Genomic DNA, 18,417 nt, shown 5'->3' on the forward strand with positions numbered 1-18,417 from the left:
CCCACAGTAAGCCACGCACTGGGTTTGTTACCCAGGAGATTCAGTGTGTGTGTGTTTGTGAGAGAGGGAGGGGGAGAGGGAGAGAGGGAGAGAGGGAGAGGGAGAAAGGGAGAGAGGGAGGGGGAGGGGGAAAGGGAGAGGGAGAGAAGAATGAATGAATATGAATTTGGGCCCAGGTCCCTACCACCCTTCCTCAATAAGACAATTAAAAAAGCCAAATTAAAAGTGGAAAGCTGAAAGATTTATTTAATGTGGAGACGTTGGGAAGAGGGTAAAGAGATCCAACGAATCCCTTCAAAGTCTATCTTCAGGGTCGGTTAGATTAAAGTAAACAGAACGCCAAGGGTTCTAACTTGAACATCTAATCAGACCCCGAAGATACAAAGAAACTATAAACAAAATTTTAACCCACATCGAGAAGAAACCACAGAAGACACACACACACACACACACACACACACACACACACACACACACACACACACACACACACACACACACACACACACACACACACACACACACACGTCTCCAGAGACAAATGTGAACCCAAAGGGACGAAAAGGAATTTGGCGACTCTGAGCGGCTGCCAAAGTGGGAGGTAACTTTATCTGGGACCAGCTACAGGAGGAACAGCTCCCTGACTTCCGGGCGGCGCTCGCGCTGCGTCCCCGTCGCGCAGTCATGACGTCACGGCGCAGAGCGCGGGCTTTTCGCAGGAGCGTGAGAAGTGAGGCGGCGCCGTCCGTCAGCGGCCGCAACCCGAGCGTGTCAGTGGGGCCGGGTGTTGTGGGGCCGGGTGTTGTGGGCACGCGCTCCGGGGTCGTGGTGCAGTGAGGGAAGCGCCTGACTTCCCGGAGGAGCCCCTCGACCCCCTTCACGGCCGCCACAGGCTCCACCTCAGTCGGGAGCTGGTTCCTCCTCCCGGCCCCTTGCAGCCCGCGGGCGTCCTCCCACAGGGATCTGGCGCGTCCCCGGAGTCCGCAGTAGCCGCTCCGTTCTGCAGTTGCTGGATTACCGAACGTGTGCGTCTCAGCTCCGTAATTAGTTAACGTGAATACTTTTAAATGACGTTAAGTTTTTCTGGTTATTGGCTCCCACCATATCCGCTTTCGGGTGCAGTTTGGTTCGAAGCACAATTATAATCTCTCCCCATCTTCATGATAAGTTCTGTTCTTGCCCCAAAAGATGGGCCTAAGGTAGTTCCGTTGGAAGAGCTTACCAGCGATTCTGGTTTTACCCGTCACAAGAAAGCAGGCCTGTGAAGCCTATGTTACTTTCTCTTTTGCAGACTTCTTTACCAAGAACATGACCGTTGAATACAAAAGGAGACCAACTTTTTGGGAAATTTTTAAAGCGAGATGCAGCACAGCAGGTATTGAAGTTTTATAAAATTTGGTAAATTAAGACCCATCAAAAAATTTTTTTTCAATAAAGTCAAGGTGTATGCTTGTTTTAAAAACAAACACCTCAGCACCTGGGAGGCAGAGGCAGGTGGACTTCTGTGAGTTTGAGGCCAGCCTGGTCTAAAGAGAGAGATTAAAAGACAGCAAGGGGGGTTGGGGATTTAGCTCAGTGGTAGAGCGCTTGCCTAGGAAGCGCAAGGCCCTGGGTTCGGTCCCCAGCTCCGAAAAAAAAAAAAAAAAAAAAAAAAGACCGCAAGGGCTTTATGAGAAACTCTGTCTCAGAAAAACAATTACTCGAGCTAGGTGTGATGGCACATATTTATAATCCTATGGAAGTTGAGGCAGAAGACTGAGCCAGGTGGATTAAATAGGTGTTCAAGACCAGCTTGGGCTACATAGGGAATTCCTGGATATTGGGAGCACAGAGCTTAGACCTGATTTTAAAAAAAAGGGGGTGGGAGAGATGGGAGTGACCCTGGTCTCTGCGTTTCTTCCTCAGCATCAATTAACTGGGCACTAGCTGGTTAATATAATCTCACCATTTGGGAAGTAGAGGCAGGAGGCTCAGGAGTTGAAGGTCATCCTGGGCCACAGGGTGAGCTCAAGGCCTGTAAGGGACACATGAGACTGTCTCTAAATTGAAAAGTAAAATAATTCAATACTTGACGGTTTTCTTTGTGCTGTGAAAAGCTTGTGGAGTCAGATCTAGTTAGCATAATCTTTTCCAGGCCAATCAGATGATGTAGACCACCTAAATAGATGGGAAATTAACTCTTGGGCATCCAGTGGTAAGAACTGTTTTGAAAGTGCTACTGGCAAATCAGAAGCATTGGGGATGCTAGTGATGAATACTTGTCAAACCTTCTCTTATGGTGTCTTTTATTTTAAACTGTGTGTGTGAGTGTGTTTATGCCTATGCTCTGTGTGTGTATATAGACACCCACAGAGGTCAGGAGAGGGCATCAGGTCCCCTAGAGTTGGATTTCCAGGTGCTTGTGAGCTACGTGATGTGGATATTAGACTGAATTTGGGTCTTCTGCAAGAGTAGTAGACATTCTTAACTCTGACACGTACACACCCACACACATCAGGTACACAGTAATAAGAAAATTGAAACATGAGCCTCATGCTGTTCATTTTCCCCTTGTGAGTCCCTGGCACCCTCTCTGGGTTCGGAGGAAATGTTAAGCGCTGGCGGAGTTGGGTCCTCTGTCTTCTGTCCTGTAGAAGTGTGTTTGCAGGTTACATTCCTTGTTGCACAGAGGTTGACATCGTGAAAAAGCAAAGGACACCATGCTCTAATTATAAAAAGATATTGACACCTCCCAACCCCCCACGCCATGAGTAACAGCTGTATAGGGTGGGTGGTCCTGTTTGACATTTCTGGTTGCCATTTAAGAGTCTTTCTCATGTTTATTTGAAAGTGGTTCTCTGCCCCGTACTCGAAGATTTGTCATACCGACAGAGTCTTCATAATCGTGTCACTTTTCTCTGTGGAGTACGTGCTTACTGGGAATAGTTTTCTTTTTCTTTTTTCTTCTAAATCATGAGTATTAAGAAAGTTAGAAAGGTAATATACCTAAATTCTATCTCCTTGTAAGTTTTGTGAAATTATACAAACATTAGTGTGCTTTAAAGACTAAGATCAATAATCTTGCTTAATTTAATAAACCTTGAAGTAATTAGTGGTCACAATTCCTGTTTGGTTTTTTTCTCTTCTCTTTCTCTTTGTTTTACTTATTTTTGTCTTAATTTTTATTTTCTGTATTTAGTATGCATTAGATTATGTAGTCTTGTTTTGATTTGTTTTTAGGTCCTCTTGGAGACAGGGTTTCTCTGTATTCCCTGGCTATTCTGGAACTTGCTCTGTAGTCCAGGCTGGCTTTGAACTCAGAGATCTATGCCTCTTCCTGGCTTCCCTCTATTGCTCCCTTGCTCTCTCTCCCTCTCCTTCTCCTTCTTCCTCTTTCCTTCTTCCTTCTCTGTCCTTCCTTCTCTCTCCCCTGCTTCCTCCCCCTTCCACCCCCTTCCACCCCCTTCCACCCCCTTTCTTGATTAGTTTTTTTAATCATTTATTTATTTATTGTATGTATGCATGTATATGATTACACTGCAGCTGTCTTCAGGCAGACCAGAAGAGGGCTTGGGATCCCATTACAGATGGTTGTGAGCCACCATGTGGTTGCTGATATTGAGCTCAGGACCTCTGAGAAGAGCAGGCAGTGCACTTAGCTTCTGAGCCATCTCTCCAGCGCTCTTGATTAGGTTTTAAGATAGGGTCTCACTGTATAGGCAAGCTAGCCTGGAACTTATATAGTCCTCCTGCATCCTCTCAAATGCTAGAATGATAGGTTGTAATGTCATACTCAAGTGAGAAGAGGTCTTTTTGTAGCCCAGGCCAGCCTCAGACTTGAGATCTTCTTGCCTAAACCCTCAAGTGCTTGGATTACAGTTGCTTAGTATTAGTTTGTTTTATTGTTTCTTGAATCTTGATTTATTTCGTGGTGGGGACAGGGTGGTGGGTCGGTTAGAGGGCAACCTGCAAGTCAGTTCCCTACTTCCACCATGGGATTCTAGTCATGAACTGAGGTCATCAGCTTTGGTGGTAAGTCCCTTTACCTGCCAAGCCATCGTGCCACACTGTTTTGTGTTTTGAGATGAAGGTCTCAATGTGTTGCCTCAAAGGTCTTCAAAATTGTAATCCTCCTGTCTCAGATCTACTGAAAGCTGGAATAACAGGTGAGTATAACCATGCTTCTCTTTCTTTACTGTGATCTTTGACCTTTGCATTTATTGATTTTACATGTGTGTGCATACATAGCCCCATGACACAATAATGAGAAAGCTTCAACCTAACTCAGGTTACCAGGCACAACACACATGGAATCACCTTTAGCAGTCCCGTTCTTTATTACGATCTTTGTTCGTGAGTTTCTCCCTGCCATTCATTAAAGCTAAGATGACATTTTTGTCTTTTTTTTTTTTTTTACAGATTTAGGACCAATAAGCCTCAATTGGTTTGAAGAACTTTCTTCAGAAGCCCCACCATATAATACTGAACCTCCAGAAGAATCTGAATATAAACCCCAAGGCCATGAACCACAGCTATTTAAAACACCACAGAGGAATCCCTCTTACCATCAGTTTGCTTCAACTCCAATAATGTTCAAAGAACAAAGTCAAACTCTACCACTAGACCAGTCACCTTTCAAAGAATTAGGTAACTGTAATGAGGTGTGGTGGCACATGCCTTTAACTGTAGCTAGGTGTTGTGGCACTAGAGAGGCAGAAACAGGTGGATCTCTGAGTTTGAGGCTAGACTGGCTTACGTATCAAGTTCCTGACAGCCAGAGCTACACACTAGAGATAACCCTTTCTCAAAAAAGAAACAAACAATCAAAGCGTTAGTTCACTAAAGATTTACCTTGGGTAAATCATGCTATGTGATGGAGGGCCCAAGAGCTGAGACTTGAGGCAAAGTTCTGTGTGGAATCAGCTCTGTAATGAACTGAGTTCTGTTGTGCAAAGTATTCTTCCTCATCTCTTTCCCGACTGAAAAATGGAGATAGTGGGAATAATACGTGATAAGCTTTGGTTCATTGAAATAATTCAGGTATTTAATAAATGCCTCTTTTCTTTCTACCAATGATCACCAACTAAGATTTTTCTGAATTATGACTTTGATATTCAAAATGACTTGTCTTAATGTTTACTAAGCTACTTTTTTTCAAGTTATAAAAGGGTGGAGACTTTTTTGTAATCAGTTTCTTGTGAGTATTTAATAGAGTTAATTTGATAGTGGTTTCTCTGACTTAGGTGCCAAGTGTTGGTAAACACTTGCTCAGTCAAGTTGTGTATCCACTCCATCCCTGGAACATGAATTACTTCCTCGACATGTATGCCCTTTTCTTTAGAGGACTGTGGTTCGCTCAGTGAGCATGTCAGGCTATTGTAATTGCTTTGGATATAGACAAAAGACAGAATCTCTACCGCCTGGTGATGGTGCACTCCTTTAATCCTAGCATTCAGGAGGCAGAGGCCATGGATCTCCATGAGTTCAAGGCCAGCCTAGTCTACATAGCAAGTTTCAGGACAGCCAGGGCTTTGTAGAGAGAATCTGTCTTAAAAAGGGGGGTGCGCGGGGAAACAGACATCTTGTACCCACTTCTGCAGGTTTAACAACATTTCTTCAGAGAAGCCAAATGGCTGGGTTACAACCAAAAGTGGAATGCAAAAGGACAGCATCATACGGGTCAAATCAAATGGGACCTTCAGCCTAACTGTGTATTTTGGTAGTGGGCATGCTCATCATGTGAAAAGCCCTAGTTTCCGTGTCCAGCACCAAAGAGAAAGGAAGGGACCAGGGGAGGTTGCTGTCATGAAGCCTTGCTTTCCCACTTGTATTCAGGAGTCTGAAACTGAATGAAAACTTTTCACAGAGTGACAGTCAGATTGTCTTCCGTGATGTCATACATAGGGTGCACATCATACCTCAGATGCATTTCTGTGAGAGGCGCCAGCTCCCTATCCTTTTTGTTTTAAAGATTGATTTATTTTATGTATATGAGTACAGTGTAGCTCTGTCTTTAGGCATACTTGAAGAAGGTATTGGATCCCATTACAGATGGTTGTGAGCCACCATTTGGGTGCTGGGAATTGAACTCAGGACCTCTGGAATAGCAGTCAGTACTCTTAACCACTGAACCATCTCTCCAGCCCACCTTTTTTTTTTTTTTTTTTTTTTTTTTTCCTGTTCTTTTAAGTTCAAAAAGTAAAAGATCAAAATGTACAGTGTCTGCATCCTCACTGGATTATTTTACTGTTTCAGGGAATGTTGTTGCAAATAGTAAACGTAAACATCACAGCAAAAAGAAGGCCAGAAAGGACCCTGTGGTAGATGTTGCCAGTCTGCCGCTGAAAGCTTGTCCCAGTGAAAGGTATGACGAGACTGATGCACATTTTGTAGTACACAAGAAATGTTTTATATGTTTGTTTTTAAGGCCTGGTTTCACTACAGTCCAGGCTGGCTTCACACTCAGAATTCTCCAACATTAGCCTCCCACAAGGCAGGGATTCAGCCAGGATCCATCGTCCTGCATATCTGTTATTAAAACGTGTTTAAATAAAACATTTTCTTGTGTATGTTTGTTTCACAGAAATAAGCTGTCATCCAGGTGGCCCTGGCTGACTACCTCCCGGAAGAACTTCTATTTTTAAATAATGTGTAATAGATTCCTCAATTTAGTAATTTGTATGTTAGAAACTTTGAGCCAGGTCTGGTAACCCACATCTGAAATCCTAGTGCAGTATGAAACCAGCCCAGGCTCGCATAGCTGGCCCTTGTCCTCAAAGCCATAAAACCACTAAGATTTATCACTCAGTGATCTCTTTGCTGCTGCTATTGTCCTTTTAACCTGAGGCCACTGTTTCATTTTGTCTAGCCCTTGTACTCCGCGATGCACACAGGTGGCACCGCAGCGAAGAAAGCCAGGTATGAGCACAGCCAGCGTACTTATTTTTGTTGTCTTTTGAGACCTTATTTACGTGTAAGTTGTATGTATGAGTGTTTTGCCAGTGTGTATGTGTATACACTATGTGCATGCCTGGTTGGTGTCCAGAGGCCAAAAGTGAGATCCCCTGAAACGAGTTACGGGTGGTCGTGAGCTGCCTGTATTAGGGCCTAGGCCTTTTGCAAAGCAGCCAGTGCTCATAAGTGCTGAGCCATGTCTCCAGCCCTAATGTTAATAAAGATCTAATAATTTTCTGTTTTTTTCACCCACAGTGGTATCTGGAAGTTTATTCTATACACCAAAACTTGAGGAGGTAAATGTTTTGCTTGTGTTACTTTTGGTATATCGGTTGAGAATGTGACAGTGTATCCCTTTGACTTGAGAGTTGAGATCTGTAGTTAGCATACTGTCTCACAGAGACATTAAGTAAGTGATAAAGTGTGAATGGAAAGTTAATCGACGGTGTTTCTGTAAATTAACTGCTGTCTTTCTTTGTAGACACCAAAACATATTTCTGAAAGTCTGGGAGTTGAAGTGGATCCGGATATGTCTTGGACAAGTTCATTAGCTACACCACCAACCCTTAGTTCCACTGTGCTCATAGGTAATCATGACAGATGTGTATTGGACAGGAAGAGCTGGATGGGGCCATAAGTTGTCATCTCCAATCTTTTTTTTTTTTTTTTTAAGATTTATTTTATTTATATGAGTACACTGTACTTGTCTTCAGACACACCAGAAGAGGGCATCAGATCTCATTACAGATGGTTGTGAGCACCATGTGGTTGCTGGGATTTGAACTCAGGACCTCTGGAAGAGCAGTCAGTGCTCTTAACCGCTGAGCCATCTCTCCAGCCCTGTCATCTCCGATCTTATGTTAGAAAGAAATGTGGAAGAGCTGGAGAGGTGGCTCAGTGCTTAGAGCACTGGCTGCTCTGGCAGAGGATCCTGGTTCAGTTCTCAGCACCCACATGATGGTTCACAACTGTCCATAGCTCCTCTTCCAGGGGAACTGGTATCTTCCAGCCCCTACAGACTCCTGTATGCATCTGATGTACATACATGTTTGTAGACAAAATACCCGTATACAGGAAATAAAAATAAAGGTTAAACATGTAAGCAAACATGAAAACACATATCACTGTGTGATAAGTGTTTGTAGAATAATTTTTTTGTGTTTTATTTAAAATTAAATCAAAGAGTCACATATTTTAGCACTCCGTCATCTACATATGATAACTCATACACATTTATCTACAACATCACTTGTGTGCTCGTCCATAAGGTTTGTGTGTGACTGTGGTAGTCCTCAGATTACAAGTTTTTTGTTTTTTGTTTTTTTTTTTTTTTTGGTTCTTTTTTTTCGGAGCTGGGGACCGAACCCAGGGCCTTGCGCTTCCTAGGCAAGCGCTCTACCACTGAGCTAAATCCCCAACCCCAGATTACAAGTTTTTACTCAAACCATAATTATTTTTTAGTATTTTTTTTTTCATTCTGTGTGTAAGCAAGTATGCCCATGTACAAATGCTGTAGCATTTGTGAGGAGGTCAGAGGACAATTAACAGGGTTGGTTCTTTTCTTCCCCCATGTGAGGTCCAGGGATCCAGCTTAGTGTGTCAGACTCGGCAGCTAGTGCCTTTACCCTCTAAGCCATCTTGCCAGCCCTCAGAGTAGGGCTTATTTTGATGATTCTGGCCAAATAACTTTAGTTCTGACTTTTAGTTTCTAGTTTAGCTCGAAGCAACTGGACTTTCTTTTGTGGTTTATGTGAAATAAGGAAGTAAAAAGGTTGAACACTAAGACATGATGAGTATTAATTATGCTTTCCGTCTGTACCATTGTCTAAAGAGAAGCTAAAGGCTCCCAAGGAGCCTTTGCAGACACAGCCTCAGGGACCTTTATCTGCCCTTGTAGAGAACATAAAGCTAGTGTAAGCAACCACATTAAGAAACAGTGTGACAAGTCAGTCAGGCCATGCTGGCTTTTCTTATTGATAGCTTTGGACACATGATTTTCTTTCAGACGTGTCTGTGTGGGGGACGTGTTGCTGAAAAAGTAAGTTTGTGTATTAATTTTAGTGTATGATAATCTACTATAGCTAATTTCATTTTTGTTTTATAGCCCGAGATGAAGAAGCACACAGAAATGCATTTCCAGCCGACTCTCCTGCTGTAAGTCTGTGTCGGGCTGGTATGCTCTTGTTACTACTCATGCTGAATGCCTTCACTAAATTTTGTTTTGTTGGTGGTTTTTATGCTTTTTTTTTTTTAAAATATTAGTTCTCCGAGGTGGCCATTCATGTATGCAATTGGTTTTCATCATATTCACCCTCTCTTCCTCCTCCAACTCCCCCATCATCCCCTCAACATGACCTACTCACAACTTCATGTATTTTTTTTCTTAAACTGATCCCCTGAATCCAACTAGTGCCCCCGGTGCATATGGGTATGAGGCACTGGAGAGTGGGGCGTCTACCAGTGGCCATATCTTCCCCCCAGATGACCCTCCCTTCCTCAGGAGCTGTCAGCTCCCGCAGCCCCTCAGTTTTTGGTGGAGCAGTTATTGTTCCTTTGGGTTTTGTTTTTGACTTTTTTGAGCTGGGTCGTAGCTAGCTAGCCTGAAAGTAGTTGTGTAAACCATTTTGGCCTCAAACTTGGGATGACCATCCTGCATCTGCTTCCCAAGTGCTAGGATTATATATGTATGTCACTGTGCCCCAGATACCTGCATTTTTTAACTGCAATTTATAATTTTCCTAAGCTTTTGGAAATGTTTCTTAACATGATCCTATATATAACTTTTCCTATAGAATTTTTTCTGTTTTTCTGTTTGGTAACGTGTATAATGAAAGAATTATACTGATTAATGTTCTGAACATAATTTCTGCAGAGTTTGAAAAGCTATTTTTCTAACCACAATGAAAGTCTGAAAAAGAATGATAGATTTATTCCCTCTGTGTCTGACAGTGAAAACAAAAGCCAGCAAGAAGCTTTTAGTCAGGGTAAGTATATCTGTTCAATTGAGCTACTGATCTGAATTGCTGTCACTGGTCTTTTCTTAGGGAGACGTGCCACTGCTTTTCTTCTCAACCTCTGAAATATGGAAGATAGAAACTCACGTGATAGATTTCCTTGTTTTAATAACTCAGAATTGACTTGCTACATGTAGATTGACAGTTCTTAGAACACTAGACTGAGCACATAACACTTTTTAAGGTGACCCTTAATTTTATAGAACTGAAAAAAGGAGTTATTAAAGATTAGGGTGTGAGGGGAACACACATATAGAAGGGGAGGGGGAGGGGTTGGGGGATGTTGGCATGGAAACTGGGAAAGGGAATAACAATTGAAATGTAAATAAGAAATACCCAAGTTAATAAAGATGGAGGAAAAACAAACAAACAAACAAAAGATTAGGGTGTGAATAAAGACTTTGAGTACAGTGGGGTCCCATTTTAAGAGAAGAGCATCTTGCCAGAAGACCTGGCATTCAGAATCACCCCTTATTGCTAAACTGCCTGTTATATAATATGAACAATTTCTGAAATGAATTGTGAGGATAATATGAAGAATATGGTTGCATTGTAAATATGTGCTTTTGTTTTAAATTTTAACAGGACTGGAGAAAATGTTAGGGGATTCATCTAGCAAAATAAATCGCTTCAGAGACTGCCTTAGAAAACCAATACCAAATGTTCTAGAAGATGGGGAGACAGCTGTAGATACTTCAGGAGAAGATAGTTTCTCGTTATGTTTTCCTAAACGTAGAACCAGAAATCTACAGAAAACGAGAATGGGCAAGATGAAGAAGAAAATCTTCAGTGAAACAAGGACTGATGGATTAAGTGAAGAAGCCAGAGGACAAGCTGATGATAAAAACTCATTTGCACTTGAAATTGAACCAAGAGATAGTGAGCCCTTAGATCCATCTGTAACAAACCAGAAGCCCCTTTACAGCCAGAGTGGGGACATCTCCAGTGAAGCTGGCCAGTGTTCAGACAGTATATGGTCTCAGCCAGATCCCTCTGGTCTAAATGGAACCCAGACAAGAAAAATACCCCTACTCCATATTTCTTCTCATAAGCAAAGTATTTTAGAAGACTTCATAGATATGAAGAAGGAAGGTACTGGCTCTATTACTTTTCCTCATATTTCTAGTCTTCCAGAACCAGAAAAGATGTTCAGTGAGGAAACTCTGGTAGACAAGGAACATGAAGGACAGCATCTTGAGTCACTTGAAGACTCCATCTCAGGGAAACAAATGGTGTCTGGAACGAGTCAAACAGCCTGTCTCTCTCCGAGTATCAGGAAGTCTATAGTCAAGATGAGAGAGCCACTTGAAGAGACTTTGGATACTGTTTTCTCAGACAGTATGACCAGCTCAGCCTTTACAGAAGAACTTGACGCCTCTGCAGGGGGACTGGAAATACATACTGCATGCTCACAGAGAGAGGATTCTTTATGTCCTAGTTCAGTGGACACTGGAAGCTGGCCAACCACTCTCACTGACACTTCTGCAACTGTGAAAAATGCAGGTTTAATAACCACTCTCAAAAATAAAAGAAGAAAGTTTATTTACTCTGTAAGTGATGATGCATCTCATCAAGGAAAAAAACTACAGACACAGAGACAGTCAGAGCTTACTAACCTTTCAGCCCCGTTTGAAGCAAGTGCTTTTGAAGTACCATTCCCCTTTACAAATGTAGATTCAGGTATTTTTCTTTTTTCTTTTAATGTATATAGTCTTATGGATGAGATTACACTCTTATTTGAATATATGATTTTTTTTTTATTTTAAAAGAAACACCTGCTTTCTGTAGTTTTTCAGATCTCTTTTTTGTTTGGTTTAGTTTTGGTTTTGTGAGAGTTCTGTGTAGCCCTGGCTGTCTTGGAACTCAGGCTGGCCTGGAACTCAGACATCCGCCTGCCTCTCCTTCCCCAGTGCTTGGATTAAATCTGTGGGCCACTTTCGTCTGGTTCTAGGAATCATTTAACCTCAGACAGTAACTATATAGATTATAGTTGAGACTTCGGATTTGGTGTTTAGACTTATGTCATTCAAACTTATTGGGGCAATTTTGTACCATATATCGTCGGCTCTTTGTTCTTTGTTTTTGAGCATTTATTTATTGTGTATATATGTGTTTGGGCATATGCATGGCACATGGTTTATGTGTGGAGGTCAGTGGATAGCGTGTCTAAGTCAGTTTTCCTTTTTCACCATGTGGGTCTTCAGGCAAATGCATTTACACCCTAAGTCGCCATGCCATTGTTCCCCCTTTTACTCTATGCTGGTTTTGATCTTGAGTGATCCTCCTCCTTTAGTCTCCCAAGTAGTAGGGACCACAGACATGCGTCACTGTCTATGCACCATGCTCTATGGCTCCTAAGACAACTTTCTATCCAAACACATTAGGAACTTGACTGCTTAACGCCTGCTTTAGAGTGTTTATTATGTACACATTGGATAGCTAAAAACGATGTTTACTTGGGAAGCTGAAGCAGGAGGATTTGAACTAGGAATTCAAGGCCAGCCTGGGGAACTTAAGGAAAACTTGTTGCTTCTACTCCATTCCTCACCTCCATCATGTGAAAAACAGTTTTGTCTCCCTGTGAGAAATTGTAAATAGTGAATATGTCAGTGGTAGTGGTGCTAGTGTACTAAAGAGTTGTTTGAGGTCCAGGGATCTGACTGCCTCTTTGGCCACACCCAGCATCTTACGGGAATACTGGGGATCTGGATTCAGGTCTTCATGACAGGCACTTCACTGACTGAGCTAGCTCCTTAGCCTCTTCATGTAGAAATTTTGTAAGTTCAAAATTGCAGCCGTTCCAGGTTTTGTTTGTTTTAAAGATTTATTCATTTATTATATATAAGTACACTGTAGCTGTCCTCAGACATACCAGAAGAGGGTATCGGATCTCTTTACAGATGGTTATGAGCCACCATGTGGTTGCTGGGAATTGAACTCAGGACCTCTGGAAGAGCAGTCGGGTGCTCTTAACCGCCGAGCCATCTCTCCAGGTTTTGTTTTCAATCTGTCAGTCACCCTTTGTTCTTCTTGTACTTCTTATTTTAAACACTTTAACTTGGGAAAAGCACTGAGTAGATGCGTACTCTAACTTGTCCTGTCACTCTGTATTCTTATGCTTAGGTATACCAGATTCTTCAATCAAAAGAAGCAATTTACCAAATGATCCTGAAGAGCCATCTTTGTCCTTGACCAACTCTTTTGTGACTGCTGCCAGTAAAGAAATTAGTTATATTCATGCATTGATATCTCAGGATCTAAATGACAAAGAAGCAATACTCAGTGAAGAAAAGCCACAGCCATATACAGCCCTAGAAGCTGACTTTCTGTCGTGCTTGCCAGAAAGATCATGTGAAAATGATCAAAAAAGTCCAAAAGTTTCCGACCGAAAAGAAAAAGTCTTAGTCTCAGCATGTCGTCCTTCAGGAAGGCTTGCAGCAGCAGTGCAGCTCAGCAGCATTAGCTTTGACTCTCAGGAAAACCCTCTTGGTAGCCACAACGTAACAAGTACTCTTAAATTAACTCCCAGCCCGAAGACACCTCTGTCAAAGCCAGTTGTGGTTTCTAGAGGGAAAATGTGTAAAATGCCAGAGAAACTGCAATGTAAGAGTTGTAAAGATAATATTGAATTAAGCAAAAACATCCCTCTGGGGGTTAATGAAATGTGTGTCTTAAGTGAAAATTCTGAAACACCTGAGCTTCTGCCACCTCTAGAATATATAACAGAAGTGTCCTCATCAGTGAAGTCACAGTTCAATCAAAATACAAAAATAGCAGTCGTACAAAAGGACCAAAAAGACTCAACTTTTATTTCAGAAGTAACAGTCCATATGAATTCTGAAGAACTTTTCCCAGAAAAGGAGAATAATTTTGCTTTTCAAGTAACCAATGAAAGCAATAAACCCAATATAGGAAGTACTGTGGAATTCCAGGAAGAAGACCTCAGCCACACAAAAGGGCATAGTCTCAAGAACTCTCCCATGACAGTAGATAGAGACCTAGATGATGAGCAAGCAGGCCAAGTGTTGATTACAGAGGACTCAGATTCATTAGCAGTAGTCCATGATTGTACAAAGAAGAGCAGAAATACTATAGAGCAGCATCAGAAAGGAACTGCAGACAAAGACTTCAAGTCAAATTCCTCCTTGTATTTGAAATCAGATGGGAACAATGATTATTTAGACAAATGGTCAGAGTTCTTGGATCCACTCATGAACCATAAATTTGGAGGTAGCTTCAGAACAGCTTCCAATAAAGAAATAAAACTTTCAGAGGATAATGTCAAGAAAAGCAAAATGTTCTTCAAAGATATCGAAGAACAGTATCCTACTAGTTTAGATTGTATTGACACTGTTAGTACCCTACAATTAGCAAACAAGAAGAGACTAAGTGAACCTCATACATTTGATTTGAAGTCAGGTACTACTGTATCTACACAGTGTCATAGTCAATCATCTGTTTCTCATGAAGATACTCACACAGCACCTCAGATGTTATCTTCAAAGCAAGATTTTCATTCAAGTCATAACTTAACGCCCAGCCAAAAAGCAGAAATTACAGAACTGTCTACTATCTTGGAAGAATCAGGAAGTCAGTTTGAATTCACACAGTTCAAAAATCCAAGCCACATAGCACAGAATAATACATCTGCAGTGCTTGGAAACCAGATGGCTGTTGTAAGGACCGCTTCTGAGGAGTGGAAAGATGTTGATCTTCATCTCCCACTGAATCCCTCCTCTGTAGGTCAGATAGATCACAACAAGAAATTCGAATGTTTGGTTGGAGTTAAGCAAAGCTCTTCTCACCTGTTAGAAGACACTTGTAACCAAAATACATCTTGTTTTTTACCGATAAAAGAAATGGAGTTTGGAGGATTTTGTTCTGCTCTTGGCACAAAACTTAGTGTGTCTAATGAGGCTCTGAGAAAGGCTATGAAACTGTTCAGTGACATTGAAAATATTAGTGAGGAGCCTTCTACAAAAGTAGGACCAAGAGGATTCTCTTCATGTGCACATCATGATTCTGTTGCTTCCGTGTTTAAGATAAAGAAACAAAACACTGATAAAAGTTTTGATGAGAAATCTAGTAAGTGCCAGGTAACAGTACAAAATAATAAGGAAATGACTACCTGTATTCTTGTTGATGAAAATCCTGAAAATTATGTAAAGAATATAAAACAAGATAACAACTATACTGGCTCTCAAAGAAATGCTTATAAATTAGAAAACTCTGATGTTAGTAAATCAAGTACAAGTGGCACAGTTTATATTAATAAAGGTGACAGTGATTTACCTTTTGCTGCTGAAAAAGGCAATAAGTATCCTGAGTCATGTACCCAATATGTGAGGGAAGAAAATGCACAAATTAAGGAAAGTGTATCAGATTTAACATGTTTGGAAGTCATGAAAGCTGAGGAAACATGTCATATGAAATCTTCAGATAAAGAACAATTACCTTCAGATAAGATGGAACAAAATATGAAAGAGTTTAATATATCTTTTCAGACTGCAAGCGGGAAAAATATCAGAGTCTCCAAAGAGTCACTAAATAAAAGTGTGAATATTTTAGATCAGGAAACAGAAGACTTGACTGTCACTTCAGATTCTTTGAATTCTAAAATTCTTTGTGGCATAAATAAGGACAAAATGCATATTTCATGTCACAAGAAATCAATCAATATTAAAAAGGTATTTGAAGAACATTTCCCAATTGGAACTGTCAGTCAATTACCAGCTCTTCAGCAGTATCCTGAATATGAAATAGAAAGTATCAAAGAACCTACTCTGTTGAGTTTTCATACAGCTAGTGGGAAAAAAGTCAAAATTATGCAGGAATCTTTGGACAAAGTGAAAAATCTTTTTGATGAGACACAGTATGTTAGGAAAACCACCAATTTTGGTCATCAAGAATCAAAACCCCTGAAGGACAGAGAGGACTATAAAGAAAGACTTACATTAGCATATGAGAAAATTGAAGTAACTGCCTCAAAATGTGAAGAAATGCAGAACTTTGTCTCTAAGCAGACTGAAATGCTACCCCAGCAAAATGATCATATGTATAGGCAAACTGAAAATCTCACATCAAATGGTAGCTCTCCCAAAGTACATGGAAACATAGAAAATAAAATAGAAAAGAATCCTAGAATTTGCTGTATTTGTCAGTCCTCATACTTTGTCACTGAAGATTCTGCTTTGGCATGTTATACGGGGGACAGTAGAAAAACTTGTGTCGGAGAGTCTTCTCTGTCCAAAGGCAAAAAATGGCTTAGAGAACAAAGTGATAAGCTTGGAACAAGAAATACTATTGAAATCCAATGTGTAAAGGAACACACTGAAGATTTTGCAGGAAATGCCTTATATGAACATAGTTTAGTCATTATCAGAACTGAAATTGATACAAGTCATGTCTCTGAAAACCAAGCTTCAACCCTCTTTAGTGACCCTAATGTGTGTCACAGCTATCTATCCCATTCTAGTTTTTGTCATCATGATGATATGCATAATGATTCAGGATATTTCTTAAAAGATAAAATTGATTCTGATGTCCAGCCAGACATGAAGAATACTGAAGGCAATGCCATTTTCCCTAAAATATCTGCTACAAAAGAAATAAAACTACACCCACAAACTGTAAATGAAGAGTGTGTTCAAAAACTGGAGACTAATGCTTCACCATATGCAAATAAAAATATAGCCATTGACTCAGCTATGCTGGATTTAAGGAATTGTAAGGTAGGCTCACCTGTATTCATTACAACTCATTCACAAGAAACTGTAAGAATGAAAGAGATATTCACAGATAACTGTAGTAAAATAGTCGAACAAAACAGGGAGAGTAAACCAGACACTTGCCAGACAAGCTGTCATAAAGCATTGGATAATTCAGAGGATTTTATATGTCCTAGCTCTTCAGGTGATGTCTGCATAAACTCACCTATGGCTATTTTTTATCCTCAAAGTGAACAAATTTTACAGCATAACCAAAGTGTGTCTGGACTGAAGAAAGCTGCAACACCACCTGTTAGTTTGGAAACTTGGGATACATGTAAATCTATAAGAGGATCTCCTCAGGAAGTCCATCCTTCACGCACTTATGGAATTTTTAGCACAGCAAGTGGAAAAGCTGTACAAGTATCTGATGCTTCATTGGAAAAGGCACGGCAAGTGTTTTCTGAGATAGATGGTGATGCTAAACAGTTAGCTTCCATGGTGTCACTGGAAGGTAATGAAAAATCACATCACTCTGTGAAAAGAGAAAGCTCTGTGGTGCATAACACCCATGGTGTATTGTCACTCCGAAAAACCCTCCCAGGCAATGTCAGTTCATCTGTATTCTCTGGATTTAGCACCGCAGGTGGAAAACTGGTCACAGTTTCAGAAAGTGCTTTACATAAAGTTAAAGGAATGTTAGAGGAATTTGATTTGATCAGAACTGAACATACTCTCCAGCATTCACCTACACCTGAAGACGTATCAAAAATACCTCCTCAACCTTGTCTTGAAAGCAGAACCCCAGAATACTCTGTAAGCTCTAAATTGCAGAAAACCTACAATGATAAATCCAGGTCACCAAGTAATTATAAAGAAAGTGGTTCTTCAGGCAATACTCAATCTCTTGAAGTTTCTCCCCAACTCTCTCAGATGGAGAGAAAGCAAGAAACACAGTCGGTATTAGGAACAAAAGTGTCCCAGAGGAAGACTAATATCTTGGAAAAAAAACAAAACTTACCCCAAAACATAAAAATAGAAAGTAATAAAATGGAAACATTTTCTGATGTTTCCATGAAAACAAATGTAGGAGAGTACTACTCCAAAGAGCCAGAGAACTATTTTGAAACAGAAGCAGTGGAAATTGCCAAAGCTTTTATGGAAGATGATGAGCTGACGGATTCTGAACAGACTCATGCCAAATGCTCACTGTTTGCATGCCCCCAAAACGAGGCTTTATTAAATTCGAGAACTAGAAAAAGAGGAGGAATGGCTGGTGTTGCAGTTGGTAAGGATTTACTTTTGCTTTGGTCTGCTGGTCTCTCAAGTGTTTCATTCTCAATAGTCTCGTAGGCTACAGTGTTTAAAAACTGATATTTTTTTCCTGTGGAGTTTGGAGGACAGTGATTTAGAACTTGGTATCTGTAAGTCTGTACCAACAAGTCATATTTTAAGGATCTTTAGTGTATTTTTAGTTGGGGTTAAGTTTAGTTATGCTAAGAAGTTTTATTTTAAACAAAGCTGGTGAAATGTTAATATTTCCCATATGTATAAAGAAGTTAAATTCTGGCAGTTAGAATATTAGAATTCTGGTTTCTAATATAGCCCCATAATTTAATTAGTACTGTGTATGACTTAGTTACTGTACTCTTCATGTGTTACCTCACTTCTCTGAGCCTGTTCCCATAGCCATAAAGTGTAGTTAACGCCTCTTACAAGGTAGATAGTATTACCAGGCATGATGTTTGATAGCAGTAATCCCA

General features: G+C 40.7%; 1 protein-coding gene across 8 annotated transcripts in view; it reads left to right on the forward strand.

Annotated features, from left to right (window-relative positions):
* Positions 1–683: 683 nt before the first annotated feature.
* Brca2 (BRCA2, DNA repair associated) overlaps positions 684–18,417 on the forward strand; it is a 44,249-nt gene continuing 26,515 nt past the window's right edge. For 7 of the 8 annotated variants that reach the window (XR_005491644.2, XM_039089540.2, XM_039089543.2 and 4 more), the window contains exons 1-11: positions 684–1,025; positions 1,292–1,375; positions 4,399–4,626; positions 6,235–6,343; positions 6,848–6,897; positions 7,189–7,229; positions 7,415–7,520; positions 9,038–9,087; positions 9,806–9,917; positions 10,533–11,627; positions 13,071–17,942. Coding sequence is in view for 7 of the 8 variants with exons in the window: in XM_039089540.2 (XP_038945468.1) it covers positions 1,309–1,375; positions 4,399–4,626; positions 6,235–6,343; positions 6,848–6,897; positions 7,189–7,229; positions 7,415–7,520; positions 9,038–9,087; positions 9,806–9,917; positions 10,533–11,627; positions 13,071–17,942 (6,730 nt within the window). In the remaining variant the exon portion in view is untranslated. The other variant, NM_031542.2, reaches the window with a different exon arrangement.

Source organism: Rattus norvegicus, chromosome 12 (genome assembly GCF_036323735.1).
Source record: "Rattus norvegicus strain BN/NHsdMcwi chromosome 12, GRCr8, whole genome shotgun sequence".
Lineage (NCBI taxonomy): Eukaryota > Metazoa > Chordata > Mammalia > Rodentia > Muridae > Rattus > Rattus norvegicus.